The 15,866-nt window shown below is 46.7% G+C and overlaps 1 protein-coding gene across 2 annotated transcripts in view; it reads right to left on the bottom strand.

Moving 5' to 3' along the window:
- Positions 1–15,866, bottom strand: part of LOC115366116 (transcription factor COE3) — a 168,123-nt gene that overhangs the window by 31,507 nt on the left and 120,750 nt on the right. For both annotated transcript variants that reach the window (XM_030061373.1, XM_030061374.1), the window contains exon 11: positions 744–832. In XM_030061373.1, the coding sequence (XP_029917233.1) occupies positions 744–832 (89 nt within the window). The remainder of the gene's footprint in view (positions 1–743; positions 833–15,866) is intronic.

The raw sequence follows: 15,866 nt of genomic DNA, 5'->3' as shown, positions 1-15,866 counted from the left end.
AGCGATGAAAGATTCAGACTCCATGTTTCTATGTGGGTTTCAATCAGCCACTGAGGCTAATTCCTGTTCATTCATTAGAAATGAGCTCCATCGTACCCGAGAAGGCCTGACTCATATCCAGACAAACTTACAGTATGATTCATAAAAATCCAGCATCAGCACAACAATAATCTGGTCTAATCCAAACTGCACCGCCACCATCACCTCCACAGTCTCCATCCTCAACATATCTGTCTTAATCCGGACTCTACAGTCTTAATCCGGTCACAATCTGACACCCCGGCTCCCGTCTGTCAGCTCCAGCGGAGTGTGTCTGCAGTCCGGAGCCGACAGCCCGCCGCCGGAGCGCCAGCAGCCGGATCTGCTCCCATAAACAGCTGTTTCCAGTTTGAAGACGGATCGGAATAATTTGCCGGCTGGCACGGAGGCGGGCGGCCGGTGCCAAGCTCGCGTCAAGCAGAACGAACAAATCCAATCAAGCGTCTCAAGGTTGGTCCTCTGTTAAATTAAATAACACGCAAGCCTTAAAATGCATGTAGTCGCCGGCGCGGGTGGTCTACGGCATCCAGAGAGGGACAAAACAGCTCCTACGTCTAAAACCATTCAGCAGCGCCACTGACTGTCACTCTGACACACGATAAAAAAAACACAAGCAGCAGACCCGGAGCCGCTAACCAGCCGGGATCTGACCTGAGATCAGCGGACGGCAGCAGATTAATGACGGCGTGCGGAGCGGCACTGACCTTAGGTAACCTCTCGGGGTCCCCGGGGTGGCGAGGGATGACCTTCTGTAGCCGCTGGAAGCCGTAGTCGATGGTCGGCTCGTTCAAGGCTGCGGGGCGACAGGAAGAGCAGGAGAGACGCTTTAATCCCCCATCATGCATTTCAGCGGGACACAGAGGACACCTGATGTCCGAGCTGTGAGCCTCTCACTTGTTTTCAGATTCAGTCAAACTGCAGCTTCATCTTTTGACAATAATAATCAAGTTAAAATCACAGCTAAACACTTCAGAGGTGAAACATGAGGTGCAAAAAGTGATACCACATTTACACTTAGAGGACATGAATAGGACGGCGTATTAGGGCCACTGCACGGGTAAATTTACAACTTTAATCTCAGAATTTTTTTTTCTCAGAATATTACCCCTCTTCCCTGGCTCTGTATTTTTTTTTCCTCCCTTAACCTCTTATTATGTCCATGCGTGGACATCACATTTTGAGTTATATTACCGTTGTAGTTAATTCTGCTGACCTGGGGCCGTCTGGCCGCGTATGTGGACCCTTACACCACCTACCACTACTTGTTTTATATTTTCTTACAAGCATATGATGCCTTATTGTAGCTGTGACTGTCCAAAGGGGGCAAAAATGTTGTTACTTCATTTTGTTTTTTGCACTGTGATATTCAAAACATGTTCAAAATATGTTTGTATGTGTTATTAATGCAAGACGAAGCAGTCAGGACAAAAACTGCAATGTTCAGGGTGGAAATAAAGACTTTTACGCTCTATTACACAAAGGCGACTTTATTGTGTTTTAAGGAAATTGAGAACCAGTGTCCACATATTTGGACATCATTTTTCTCTAAAACTACACCATGTAAAAAGATGATGCTTAGTTTTTATACTTATCAGGGTCCAATAAGCCAAAATAGAATCATATTCATATCAAACAAGAGCTCGGGTCTTAAGAGGTTAAATGGCCCTAATATGCCGCCGTACATAAAGAATCAATACATAGCCCAAAATATAGAGAAAAAAAGTTAAACATAAATAAAGGAAATGCTCATGTCAATAGTAAGTCTTGCTAAACAGGCTTTTTGATGGATGTGAAAGATCTCCTGTGAAACGTCACCCCTCCATGAGAAACCGCTTTGTTTGAAAGAAAGTTTGGGGGTTAAATGTTGGAGTTTCCCAGCCGGGGCGTCAAACCTCGAGACGTTTAGCAGCAAAGTGAGCGTTTAGCGGAGAGCCGGCGCATAAATCAGAGAGAAATGACGAGAAAATGTGCCGAAACCATCCGTGGTTTCATGACACGTTTCATGTTGGAATAATTTTATAATCCCAGTCTCACAATATGGAAACTGTAACTTCAAATGAAGATTAAACAACAGGAACGCCTTGATCAGCAGCTCATGTGCCTTGCTCAAGAGCACCTCCAGGAAGCCGAATGAAGACCTACTTTTACTCTCTTGCCTTTTATTTGTCCTTTTATTTGCTTTGTTCTTATCAGATGTTGTGTTTTTGGTCTCTTATCGCGCTGTTTCTCTTCTGTCTTTGCCTTTTTTTTGCCATAAAGCTCCTCTGAAGACACTTGATTTGTCTTTAAAGAGCCGTATGAATAAGCCTGAAGTTGATTCATTTCCTGGCGGAGCCGGGGTTTGAACCGCTCACCCGGCGCTCGGCGGCGCTCCGCTCTGACTGTAAATCAGCCTCAGCCGCTCTGTGATCCGCAGCTTACAGTGTGTTAGTTAACGTTTTTATCACCGCCACCTCCGCCAGGTAAATCCTTGAAAAGCTCTTTGGGAGTCTTTTCTTTTCCTGAGAGCGAGCGAGCGGGCGAGCGGGCGGGCGAGCGAGCAGCGTCAGCCTCTCTCTCTCTCTCTCTCTTATCTCCTCTGCTGTGTTTATTAAGTGTGAGACCTTACACTCAACCTGTCCCCGCCGCTCTGCCTCCTCACCACTCCCTCCTAACTAATTCAATTGCACTTTCCTTCTCTTTCTTTCTTCTCGCCCCCCCCTCCTCCCCTCCTCCCTCCCTCTCTCCTCTGATTCACCCGCCGCAAACAACGCAATCTCCATTCCTCCTCTCTCTCCATACGAGGCGCAGAAACACCCGGAAATGAGTTAGGGGAGATACTTCTCCATAATCAAGCCCATTAATCATAAAAGGCTGTCAAATTTGACTTTGGGGACAATTTGTCAGCCGATCTTGCCCACTCCGCTTTTGTCACCAGTGGCTCTTGTATTCTGTAAGGATGATTGACACACCAAATGCCGGTGAGTAGAATAGCTAGTTTGCGCTAATATGCATAACCGCGGCTTTCATGAATAAGAATAAGGCAGCTATACGCCAGCGCAGAGGGGTCTCTTTCAAAGGGCCCCGCTGCCGTTTGTCGCGAGCGGCCAAATAGATGTTATTACCATTATAACAATATTTGTTTTCTTTCCCCGGGAATGGGCACCCGCCAGCTGCTAAATCAAATTTGTCGGGGCCCGTTTCAAACGGCGGCGGAGGAGAAAAAGGGGCCTTTCAGGCTGCGACTGGGGTGGGGATGATATCTGAAGGGTGACAGAGCCGCAGACGTGCCCCCGTCGCGCCGGCTGCCATGTTGGATTTCGGCTCCCCGCCCCTGAGAGGAGCCGGGGAGCCGCGGCGAGGCTCGAATCTATTAGCCCCTTCCCTCGCATGAAGACGGATCCGCCGCTTTGATCCCAAAGAGACTTTTTGGTGACGCCGAGCGGATGAATGGGGATAATGTGCGAGGACGACAAGCGGCGTAATCAAGCCGAATCCCAAACTCGATTGCCCCTCGACGCGGCGTACATACATCCAACGCCGCGAAACAAGTGAGAGGCACTATGGGAACGGGCGCAATTGAATAAAATAACCATTTGCCTTGGAAGAGAATTAATGGCAGGGGAGGCGGCGTGTGCGCGCGTGTGTGTGTGTGTGTGTGTGTGTGAGCGGGATGGCAGGAAATGCGTCTGGCGTAGGAGGAAAGAAAGAGACGGATCACAGCGACCTCGTCAGCTTTTTAATGAAGCTCGGGACGGGGCGGAGACGGTCGGCGTCGCCCGCCTTCGCCGCCATCGCCGCTCCCGCACAAATTAAGCACATTACTTCCCCTTATTAAAATCTGCACGCACTTTGACCCCAGCGCCCCATTGGCTGCCTGCGGGCCCGCAGCCCTTCCCAGCCAATCGATACGGCTGCCTCCCTGCAAAGAGCCTGAGTAATTGGAGAGCGGCGGCTGGCTGCGCGAACCCTGACCCCCCCTACGCATTACACAGCCCATATGAAGACAGATTGCCTGATTTAGTGTAAACATATGCTGCAATTCCAGGCATCAGTGCCACTTTCTCCATCGTAATTTGTATTGATTTTTCTTGTTTCGTTTTTTTCTTCTTCTTTTTTTTTTTCTTTTTTCTTTTTGAGGAGGCCCCAGCCATCTCTTCTCTATTTTTTTTTTTCCTTTTTGTGTCTTTGCGGTGTCTGATGATCATTTTTTTTTTTTTTTTTATCAGAAAAAGGGAGGAAAAGATAATGCAGCTCTCTGGGAAGAGGAGGTGAGAGGGAAAGAAAGAGAAGCGAGAGGGAGGAGAGGGGAGGGAGACAGTAATTCTTTATATATTTAATCATCTATTTATTGCTCTCTATTTGGCTCCAGCTCTCTCTCTCTCTTTCTCGGCCTCTCCTCGCTATGAAAGTGATCAAACGGTCGGTCGGGGTCCTGCTAAACGGAGCGCTGTTATTAGGCGGCCGGTCGACTGAGAGGGGAAAGGAGGGCGGGGGGTGGGGAGAGACGCAGCGAGACGTCGAGGGTGGCAAAACAATTCACATCAGACACGATTAGGAAATACAAGCCGAGTGAGAAATGGGGACAAGAGAAAAGCAAAAGCAGAGATGAGACGACTCTAAATATTTCCACCGTTAAATCACAAACCCTTCACTTCCTGAACTGGCCTGCGATAACCCAGCGCATCTGCAGACTGATTTATGATTGATTTATGATCGCCTTTTATTCATAAAAAGGCCCTGTATGATTAATAATAAATGATAAACTTTATCTGCATGGCGCTTTTTAAAAACCCGAGTTTAAAAAGTGCTTTAACAATCAAATAAAAGCAAATGTCATACACATAAAATAAACTAAGTTACAAAAAAGAACATCAACACCAAATAAAAGGGTGGGAATAAAAGGTGATAATAGTTTAAAAAACGGATAAAAGCGAGGACATAAAAGCATGAAGTGATTTAAGACATGATAATAACTCTGCCGCTATGAGCTCCACAGGCAGACTGCAGTAGTATTCGCAGTAGCCGTGGCAGTAGTACTGTCAGTACTCGCTGTAACTGTCTCTTATTAAAATAAAAGTTGAGCTAAAGTGTTTTCACATTTTGAGCCGGCGAGGCTCAGATCCAGAGCTCCGTTCGCCTTCCCAGGAGCCTTTGCTGTCCACACCCATTAGGAAAGGCATTAACGAGCGGCCCCAGCACTCCTCCCGCAATCTGTTCCCATGGCAACGCCTGGCTTCTCTCAAACACTTTCAAACATTTGCACCCCAAAAGAACACAAACAAGCTGCCTGCGAGGTGTCAGAGGTCAAGTGAAGGTTACAACAACGTCACCAGATCAGCAGAGTGAGCGGAGCCAGGCCCCACACAGCACCCTCCACCCTCTACCCTCCACCCTCCACCCTTCACCCTACATACATCACCCTGCACCCTCCACCCTCCACCCTGCACCCTCCACCCTCCACACAGCACCCTGCATACAGCACCCTGCACCCTGCACCCTCCACCCATCACCCTCCACCCTGCACCCTCCACCCTGCATACAGCACCCTGCACCTTCCACCCTGCATATAGCACCCTGCATACAGCACCCTCCACCCTGCATACAGCACCCTGCACCCTCCACCCTGCACCTTCCACCCTGCATACGGCACCCTGCACCCTCCACCCTGCACCTTCCACCCTGCATACGGCACCCTGCACCCTCCACCCTCCACCCTGCATACAGCACCCTCCACCCTCTACCCAGCACCCTGCACCCTCCACCCTGCACCCTGCACCCTGCACCCTGCACCTTCCACCCTGCATACAGCACCCTCCACCCTCCACCCTCCATCCTCTACCCTCCACCCTGCATACAGCACCCTGCACCCTGCACCCTCCACCCTGCATACAGCACCCTGCATCCTGCACCCTGCATACAGCACCCTCCACCCTGCATACAGCACCCTCCACCTAGCACCCTGCACCCTCCACCCTGCACCCTGCATACAGCACCCTCCACCCTGCATACAGCACCCTCCACCTAGCACCCTCCACCCTGCATACAGCACCCTCCACCTAGCACCCTGCACCCTCCACCCTGCATACAGCACCCTCCACCCTGCATACAGCACCCTGAACCCTCCACCCTGCATACAGCACCCTGCATATGGCACCCTGCACCCTCCACCCTGCACCCTACATATAGCACCCTGCACCCTGCACTCTGCACTCTGCATACAGCACCCTCTACCCAGCACCCTGCACCCTCCACCCTGCACCCTTCACCTAGCACCCTACATACAGCACCCTGCATACAGCGCCCTGCATATGGCACCCTGCACCCTCCACCCTGCATACAGCACCCTGCACCCAGTGCCATGCACCATGCACCCTAAATACAGCACACTCCACCCTATTTCAGCACCCAACACCCAGTACCCTGCATAAAGCACCCTGAACCCTGAAGCCAGCAACCTGCATATCTTGCGCCCAGAACCTTGGATAAGCACAGTAAGCACACTACTCCACCCTCAGCACCATGCACCCGACATCAGCACCCAAAACCCTGCAGCTAACAATCTGAACTCTGCACCCTGTAACATGAGCCCTGCATTACCATCCTACACCCAGCAGCACCCTGCATCAACACCCAGCAGCACCCTGCATCAACACCCAGCAGCACCCTGCATCAGCACCCCATAACTTCTCCTGCAGCCCAACACAGTGCACCAAGCAGCCTCCACCCTACATCCACCCTGCAGCCCAACACTGTGCACGAGGCACCATACAGCCTGCATTCAGCACCCTGCATCAGCACCCGTGGGTCTTTATCAGCAAAGCAAAAGTGAAACAAAATCATTATCATTTCTTTTTATTCTTAATGTATCATCCTCTGCAACATACATTCTGTATGTATTATAATGTGTCTATAATGCAGCTCCATGTTTATAGAAACTGGGTTTATAAAACTCAGTAAAATGGTTGTGATGAGTTTCATTTTGGGGCAGCAGGGCAGTCTGGTTGTGAGTTGAATCCCCTGTGTGGCTTTTCCTTGCCAAAGTGCCCTTTAGCAAGAAACTGACCCAGAAGAGAATTTCCCCTTTGAGGGATTAATAAAACACCTTTTAAAAAATCCAAATCTAATCGTGCTAATTGTCAGATGTATGAACTCCTTCCTCCTCTTTAACCCTTTGGGAAGTTGGTGTCCCAGGCTGGCTCTCTGCTCTGATAACAGTCTGGAGCTGCTGTCACGTTGGCGCCGCCGCCGCCGCTAACAGCTAACGAAGACAGGCTGCTGACTGGGCAGCCCTCGCCATGCCGCCGCTAATCACATATGCGACGCATGGCGAGGCCGCCGCGTTCAGGGCGACTGAGCCAGGACTCTCCTCTGGAGCCGAGTGTCGCCTCCGCTCACCAAACACTGATAAGCACTTCCACATTTCCACCGTCGCCTCCGCTGCTTTTTTCTGAGCATCGGCATGTAGTTTCAGCGGTGGAAAGAGAATAATAAAACATCCTGCTCAGGTAGAAGCACTTTCACTGCTGATATTTGACTTCTGTGAAATATCAGCTTTTTACTTTGAGCAGCAGTAAAAGTGCTGGTGTAAAAAGCTGCTCCAGTAAAACATGTGTGATTTAAACTGTAAAGGAAAGTAAAAGTGCAACAGCTGTTTCCTCAGCCAGCGCTCTTTCTTTTCTTTATTTCTACCAGGTTTTTGTTAGAATTACTGACTTTGATTCTGCAAGTTAGATTTTGTTTGTGCCTCTTTTGTGGTGATTCCCTCAAACGGCACAGACGGTACCACAGACACTCAAGTTCCCTACGGTCCTTAGAAAATAAGCAAAATCTTGGTTTTATAAAGCGTCCTGCAAGAGCTGGTGTCACTTCAGAGTGCAGATGCTTCAACTTGAACTGAAACCAGAGTTAAAAAAAAAAAAAAAAAAAAAAAAAAATCCGTCTCTAGTAGAAGCGCTGTCACTTTGGATATAAATTCTCATGTAAAAATGTGCTTCAGTTTGTGATTTAAAGTCTACAGCGGTGGTACAAGTCGTTGAGTTAGTTTTTAGAAAAGAGAAGAGCACTCATGTTTATTTTTCCCATGTGATTCTGAAAGGGCGAGATTTCAGAGTTCAGACTCAATTCTCTGAAGTGGAAAAATGAAGAATGATAAAATAAAGGTGACTTTAAAAAAATGCTCTAAACAAAGTGCTAAGTTAAAAAAAAAAAAAATGCTACTCAATTAGTGTCGGTGTTGGAAACCAAAACCTGTGTGAACAAACTTCACACGACAAACAACCAGCAGGAGAAACTCAAAATCAGTTATCAGTTAGAAATGCATTCGTTTCAGGTTTTTAACTGAAAAAAAAAAAAAAAAAAAAAAAAAAAAAAAACTGCCTCTGGATAAAGAAGGATATCAGCCTAAAAAAAGATAAAGTTCAGTTTCGTCCACATCTACACAGCTGGGTGAGGTGAGCTGAAGCTGAAACAATTATTAATTCAATCAAATAGTTTCTTGACAGAAAATTAACTGATTATAATTTCAATACATTTTAGCCATTTATTATTAACATTTTCAGTTTCCAGCTTCACCAAAATCACTAAGACGCTCAGACTGTCTTCCTTTTCACCGTTCATATCTTTATAGATTTAATATTTGGGGTTTTTAGGCTGCTGGTCAGAATGAGGAGGACATCTGAAGACGTCACTTTGGACTCTGATCACCTCCAACACTTTATACACTACATAAAAAACTAATCAATCAAAAAACACAATTAACTGATTAATCGACAATAAAAATCATCACTAGTTGCAGGCCTGTGTGTGAACCAAAGCCACCAAAATGCAGAAACTCCATGTGGAAATGTAAGTTCGTCTTGGCTGAAGTGATTGATCCTAATTCTGACTCGTGGCTGTTTTTCTGTGAAGTCAGCAGTTTCTTAAATTTCCTCTAAACTCCGCAGCCGATGTGCAGAAAGATATTTCTGTGTGTGTGTGAGTGTGATTTTTTTTTTTTTCACTGGGATGAGAAGTGACAGGAGAGTTTTCTGTCCTTCCATCAAACTGAGCAGTAACCCTGACTTTACATCTCAAAAAAAAAAAAACACCACGGCAAAATGGGATCATTAAGCCACAAAACTGACAAAATGAAGTTATTGTTTCACACTGAGCCTCGCGTTCCCAGATTATTTTATTTCTCCACTTGTTACTTCTTTATTTTCATGTCACCCTCCTGATAAATCTGTTGCTCCTCTCCTGTATCTTTGGGGTTCGGCTTCATTAGAAACGCACTCGGATGTCTCACCGGCAGCGTTTGAATTTCTCTCAGAATAAAACAAATTCAAACTAAAAGGGCCCGTCTGCGTTCCACCCGGATGGTTCAGAGAGACCGAGCGGCTTTCCGTCCGTCCGGCTGTGCTAATGGAGCGGCTCGTGCCTGCGGATGAGGGCCGGGATAACGGGGTAACGGAGGATTCGGGATCCCTGGATCATCTCCACAGGCTCATTTCTCCACTCAGACGGGTCTCACGGGGAGCCGGCGCCTCCATGCTTCACAGGAGCATGTATACATTCACTAAGCCTCTGTTTACATCCTCATCCTCGCCAGTGTTTACATTCATTTATCTGCCGCTATTTTTCATTTGCTTTTTCTCAGCGCTGTCGGCCTCTCGCCTCTCTTAAGTGGAAACCTGTTTTTCTATGCCGCTGATTCTTGCACATATTTACCAGCCGGCGGCCCGCAGACGACGCGCGCACGCACTTTGGGGGATTCCTCCCTCCTTCCTCCTTCCTCCTCCTCCTCCTCCTCCTCTGCTCACCTTTACATTTTGTTTTGCTTCTCATGCGGTGATGGCCTTGTCGAAGGCGCAGTCATGTCCCCGATGAGCCTGTGCATCGGACGCAGATAGACTTTATCTCCAATATCTCACACACACTCATACATAGGCAGCTCTCCGTGGCTTCCCCCTATATTACACTTATCATTTCAAATGGAGTCCATCTTCCGTGTGAAACGCGGCGGAGCCGAGCGGCGGCCGCCCCGTCCGCCCCCGGAGGGCCGGCCCGGCGGAATGAGCCCCGATCTGAAGACGTTTTTTTCCCCGTCCCCGAGCAACATGCGCCTCAATTTCCCATTTCCAAGCCCGTTTCATGATTGATGCAGGTCAGCGCAGCGTTTGGCCCCGCTGCCCGCCGATCTCGGCGGCGCGTTATTTCCACTTCCTCGCGGCTCTAAGTGGATCGGCTGATTTGTTTTTCCTGTTTCGCTGCTTGTCAAGTGGCCAACCGGCTTCCGAGGAGGCCGGCGGGTTCAGCGCCGCGACCGCCCGGATTCACGCTCAGCTCTGTTTTTATTCCTCTGTCAGAAAAGGTAGAAATTGTTTTTTCTTCAAACAAGGTGAGAAATCTGCCAGTGGAACAAGACAGAGCCACCTGTTTCCACTGCAGTTTCTCTTGTTTTGGGGGCTTCCTCTCTCTGCTGTTTGTCTGCTGGTTTCTACACTTTCTTGGCTAATAGCTGCTGCAAACGGTTTGATAAAAATGGCAAATAATCCCAGTGGGAGTGGACATCCTTGTCTTGTACCCCACTGTAGCTTAAAACTGAAAAACTAAAAAAAAAAATACAGTGTTGCTGCTGTTATTTTAAATAAGAGTTTATCTGTTAACTGCGTGTCAACAAGTCATTCTGTCTCATTTTCAGTGTTATAGCTTCCATAGGAGAACACACTGTGATTGGACTGTTTTGGTATAAATTATATGTTGAGGTAAAAAAATGGAATGAGATAATCCCACTTGTTTCCAGTGCAGTTTCACTTGTTTCAGGATTTTTTTTTTATCCACTAGGATCCAGAAAATGACATTTGATTCAAGAAAATTCTGGACACAACTTGATTAGTGTTGGATACAAGTGGGGATTATCTCATCCCATTTTTCATCTTGTTTGAAGAAAAATGAGATTTGAACACTGAAGAAGAGACTGAGTGAAGGACTGGGAAACCATTTTTTTACAGTTTTGTCCTTTCCACATTTCTATTCCTCCGTCTTTCTGCTCAGATGCCACATGATTTGTAGGAGTTTCTGATCACGCTGCAAAAAAAAAAAAAAAAGCAGCAAGTCAACGAGTCTCATCTTCAGTGTTAAAATCAGAAAAATCCCTGAAACAAGTAAAACTGGAAACAAGAGGGAGTGGATTTTCTACCTTTTATAAGCTGTTTTTTTTTTTTTTTTTTTTTTTTTTGCTGTAAATCTATAATTTAAAGTAACACACGGTGTGTTTTATTATCTAGAAACATTCACACTTGCATGATCTTCACGTGTTCGGGGTTTTGTTGCACGGCGTCTCAGAGAGAGCAAAGTGAGGAGAGAAATTCAAAGCAAGACACTTGATCAATCAATGGGGCCTGCCACCCCTCCACCCCCCTCCACCCCCTCCTCCACCCCTCACCCCTTCCTCCCCCTCCTCCATGCAATCGATGCTCATAGAAATTTCATGAACTTTAAACTGTGATTGACAGGCGGGTCTGGCCCCGGCCGCGGCGAGGCCTGGCCCCTTTAAAGTGTGGAGCCACCAGGGGAGATGAAGGCGCTTCTCCCCTCCTGCAACACACACTTTTAATTAAGAAAAAAAAAAAAAAGGCCGACACAAACACACACACTTGGCCATCACAGCAGCGATTACCTCGACTGACTTACTCCACTTGACCCCCGTTTACCCCGCGGCGCCTAAAATCCTGACAGCCACGCCACCTGACATTCAGCGGGAACCAAATCCCCGTTTCCTCCTGACTGTCCTGACGCCGCGGCGCCTGATTGGTCTGCAGCCCGAGGAGCTCGGCCGCCTCTCCGCGGCCTCAGACACCAGTCACTTAGCGGTTATCACACACATTTGTTCGACGGTAATGAAACAACACAAGTACTTATTCCCCGTCTTTGATCTACAGTCTGTCTTCTCTTTTAATAGACAGCAGAACTGTGCTCTCCGCCCGGGGAATTCCTCTATTCTCTGCAGAGACGCACCACATTTCATATATCAAAGAGCAGCGGCGGCGCTCCACTTAGGGAACGGGGACTTGTGGAACTAATGTCGGATAATTAGCGTTTCTGCGGGGGCATTTTCGGCCGCGACTCAAGAAAATAATAACTTCTCAGGTGGGGGGCCTATTTCTTTGAGGCACACTTCCCAGCCCTGTCACTCGGCTCTAATCAAGGCGCCGAGGAGGTAATTATTCACTTGAGCTGATTAACATATCTTGGCGGCGGAGCGGATGCTCCCTCTAATCACAGAGGTTGCGTCAGCGGCGGATCTCGGAGGAGGAAGCAGAAGGGGAGTGGGTGTTCTCCTGTCACCTCCACTTCACCGCTGCACGCCGCAGGATGGCGGCCGAGCCGACGATCAGCCGGGTCGCTGAGACGAGCGACAGCAGATGTGTCGCACCGACAAAAAATAAAGGGGGAAAAGACGAGGGGGAGACTCGTTCAGCCAGGAGGAACAACACAACAACACGCTGCAAAAAATCACTTGCTCTCATCTGGTTTTTCTTCCAACATGATAAAAAAAAAAAATCTGCCAGTGGGATTTTCACAGTAAACTGATTTACCTGGCACTTTCACCACCTGCCACTTAGATCTTCAGAATAAAACAAGAATACCAAAGATGAGTGGTTGGTAAGATGACCTTTGACCCCACTGTGAAGAAGACTGCTTCACTGCAGTCAAGACAAAAATCGGGTTTAAAGGTCAATAATCTGCCAGTGGGATGAGATAATCCCTCTGGTTTCCAGCGCTAATCCACTTAGTTTCCAGAATTGTCTTGAGTGAAGTGGCTGATCTGCCCACAGTCAGACAACACTGAGACTGTTAGACTGAAGTTGGCAGTCAGAAACATTCTGTGGGATTCACAATCTTTAAATTTGACCATTTTGATTCCAAAACATCCAGATATTCAGTTTTCTCCAGACTTTTCTTTCTTCTAAAAACGTCTCTGACACAGCGCTCAGTGTGATCAAACCCTCCTAAAGCTCACATTAGCTCATTAGCTCATCTTTTTTTTTGTCCAACAAGATAACAAATCTGCCAGTGGGATGAGATAATCCCACTTGTTACGAGAATCAAGTGTCATTTTCTTGATCCTAGCGGCTGATCTGCCTCATCTTGTTTCAACAGATTGAAACTTATTCCCCGAGAAAAAAAAGTGTTTATAAAAGATTATAGTGTGATTATAAAATGATTATTTACTCAGAACTGAACAGGCTTCAGCCAAAACTCTTGGTTGAGCTCAGAAATGTTGTAAAAACACTATTATGCAAAATCTACTTTTCATAAATGGAGTCAAATTTCTTCCTTCCAGCCCGACAGGACAAAAAGCCACCAGTCATCGACTCCCTGCCCGTCTCTGCAGCGGCTCTCCTCAAACACAAACAGCAAATATTCATATTTCTTAGAGGGGATGAATCTCCATGTTTACCAGTCATCGAGTCTCACATTCGGCGTTAAAATCTTGTTTTTCTTCATCAAACAAGGTGAAAAGGCCAGAACCAGGCGGCTCCGATCCGCCTCTGAAGAAAATGACACTTGATTCCAAAAAACATTCTGGAAGCAAGTGGGATTATCTCATCCCGCACTGGCAGATTATTGACTTTGACTTGAAAAACTGAGTGTGAACGCTGGAGATGAGACATACATGACGTGTGAACATGGATCTTCTCATTTCTTGCAGCATGTGGGTGAAAAAAGCCGCGAAGCCTTGCGCCACGGGCTTGTTGTTTGGACTTCTCGAGCCAAAAAATAAAAATTTTAAGTCCAGAGAGTGAGGTAACACATCCAAAACTTCAGGGGAAAAAACACAAAACGTGGCCAAAACGCATCACTGCCTCAATAAATAAGTGAAATGTGAGCATCATGTCCCGTCAGTTCTCCCCAACCTCGCTCTTGAATTTACATTATATCTGAAAAATGATTAGTGCCGGGGTTATGTCAGTGGATTTTTCTCCCCCCTCTCTCTCTCTCTCTCGGAGAATACTGTAGGTGTAAGCTGATACCGAGCCCGCTTAAAGATAATTGCTTCCATGTGTTACTGTGACAGTAATTAAACAATAAAAATTCAGAACTCAATTAGCAGCACGGCGCTTCAAACGTGTCGGGAGGACGAACGAGAGACACGAGGAGAGAGAGAGAGAGAGAGAGAGAGAGAGAGAGAGAGAGAAAACCTTCACGCTTTAGTTAAAAACTTTACAGAGGCTCGGGTTTGACGGCGCGGCGGAGGCGAGCTTTAACTCTCGCCTCTTTGTTACATGTCCACAAGACCTTTAGCAGACCCGCATGGAACGTTTCGCTAATGCCTTCCATGTGTGTGTGTGTGTGTGTGTGTGTGTGTGTTGGGGGGGATAGAAAGGTACAAAGTGCTCCATTGTATTTTTTTGTCGTCAGCGCTGATAGGAGCCGTCGCCCCTCGGAGGAAACCGGGAACCTCCGCCGCCTCGGTGGCGTTTTTAAAGGAGGCGCCGGCCGCCGCCAACGCCGCCTGGCACGCCGCGATTTTTATTAAAACTTTTCCTGAATAACCTCATCAGGATTAATGAATACCTGGTGAAATGTCTCCTGTTCACCTCTGACGCTCCTCAGAAGGTCAGTGTGAAGGTGTGAAGGAACCCAGGGCTTTTACTCGAGTACACTTCTGAGTATTTCCGCTCGTTCTGGAGGTACCGTTCTCTTTGCAGAAGAAGGTTCTCCATGCATCTTAGAATGGAAACCATATTAACCATATTAAGTATTTCTTTTACTGTGTTACCAAACTCATTCTGAGCTTTCCAAATTACGTTGCAAACCGAATGTCTGATATTTATTCGATGGTTTTCCTGCAAAACTGAAGGTGCACATGTAAAGGCAGCCTCTGGTTTCATGATATTCCAGAAATTCCCAGGTTTAACTTTTATGATCTGATGCATTTAAAATATTCATCCAGAATGATTTTGGAGACACAGAAAAAGTAAAAGTGTAGGTTTTTAATAGATGTTGAGGTAAATGTCAATGTAATTTGGGGATAAATTGCTAATGTTAGTGTGTTAGTGGCACCTCTTACAGATTAATGCATCAATAGGAACCATTCAACACAGCGACTGCTTTTACTTTTCACGCTGAGCTACATTTTACTGAGACGACTGAAGTGCTTTTATACTGAAGGAACATTTGGAATGCAGGGCTTTTACTTTTATTGGAGCATTTTTTTTTTTCATTATTTTACTGCTACTTTTATTAAACTACAGGATTTCATTTTTGTCTTTATCCATCACTGAGTGTGCAGAATTAGCTGAAGATGTCAAAGTTAGAGAGACAGATTTTCACCCTCCACCCTGCTGAAGTGTCACTGAGCAAGGCACTGAACCCCACCAGCTCCTGACCTCTGACCCCTGACCTCTACGCCCCTGTTAAAGTGGCAGACAGAGAGATGATTTTCCCTACAGGGAGCAATAACACATCACAAAAAAAAAAAAAAAAAAAAAAAAAAAATGCAGAGGAAAAGTGTAAAGTGAGGGCAACAGCATTAAATCAGCAGGAGAGTGACCTTTTTATCCGGTGGAAAAATGCAAAATCCACCGACCGCTTTCACGGCTTTACCAGCCAATTAGATGCTGAAGTCAGGTGGAATTTATTTGTGCGGCCCTTAATCACAGTTACGGTCTCTGAGGGGTTTACACTGCCACGTTTTAACACAATAAAGGGCAAAAAAATTAAAAAATAAAATAAATAATGACGCCACCAAACTGAGGAAACGGATGCTTAGAGTAAAATATGATGACTGGCCTCCTGTGCAGTAAACTGATTTAGCTGGCACTTTCACCACCTGCTAATTAGATCTTCAAAATAAAATC

Source organism: Myripristis murdjan, chromosome 10 (assembly GCF_902150065.1).
Source record: "Myripristis murdjan chromosome 10, fMyrMur1.1, whole genome shotgun sequence".
NCBI classification, from domain to species: domain Eukaryota; kingdom Metazoa; phylum Chordata; class Actinopteri; order Holocentriformes; family Holocentridae; genus Myripristis; species Myripristis murdjan.
The sequence above is the reverse complement of the archived record's forward strand: the minus strand, read 5'-3'. Positions and strand labels throughout refer to the sequence as shown.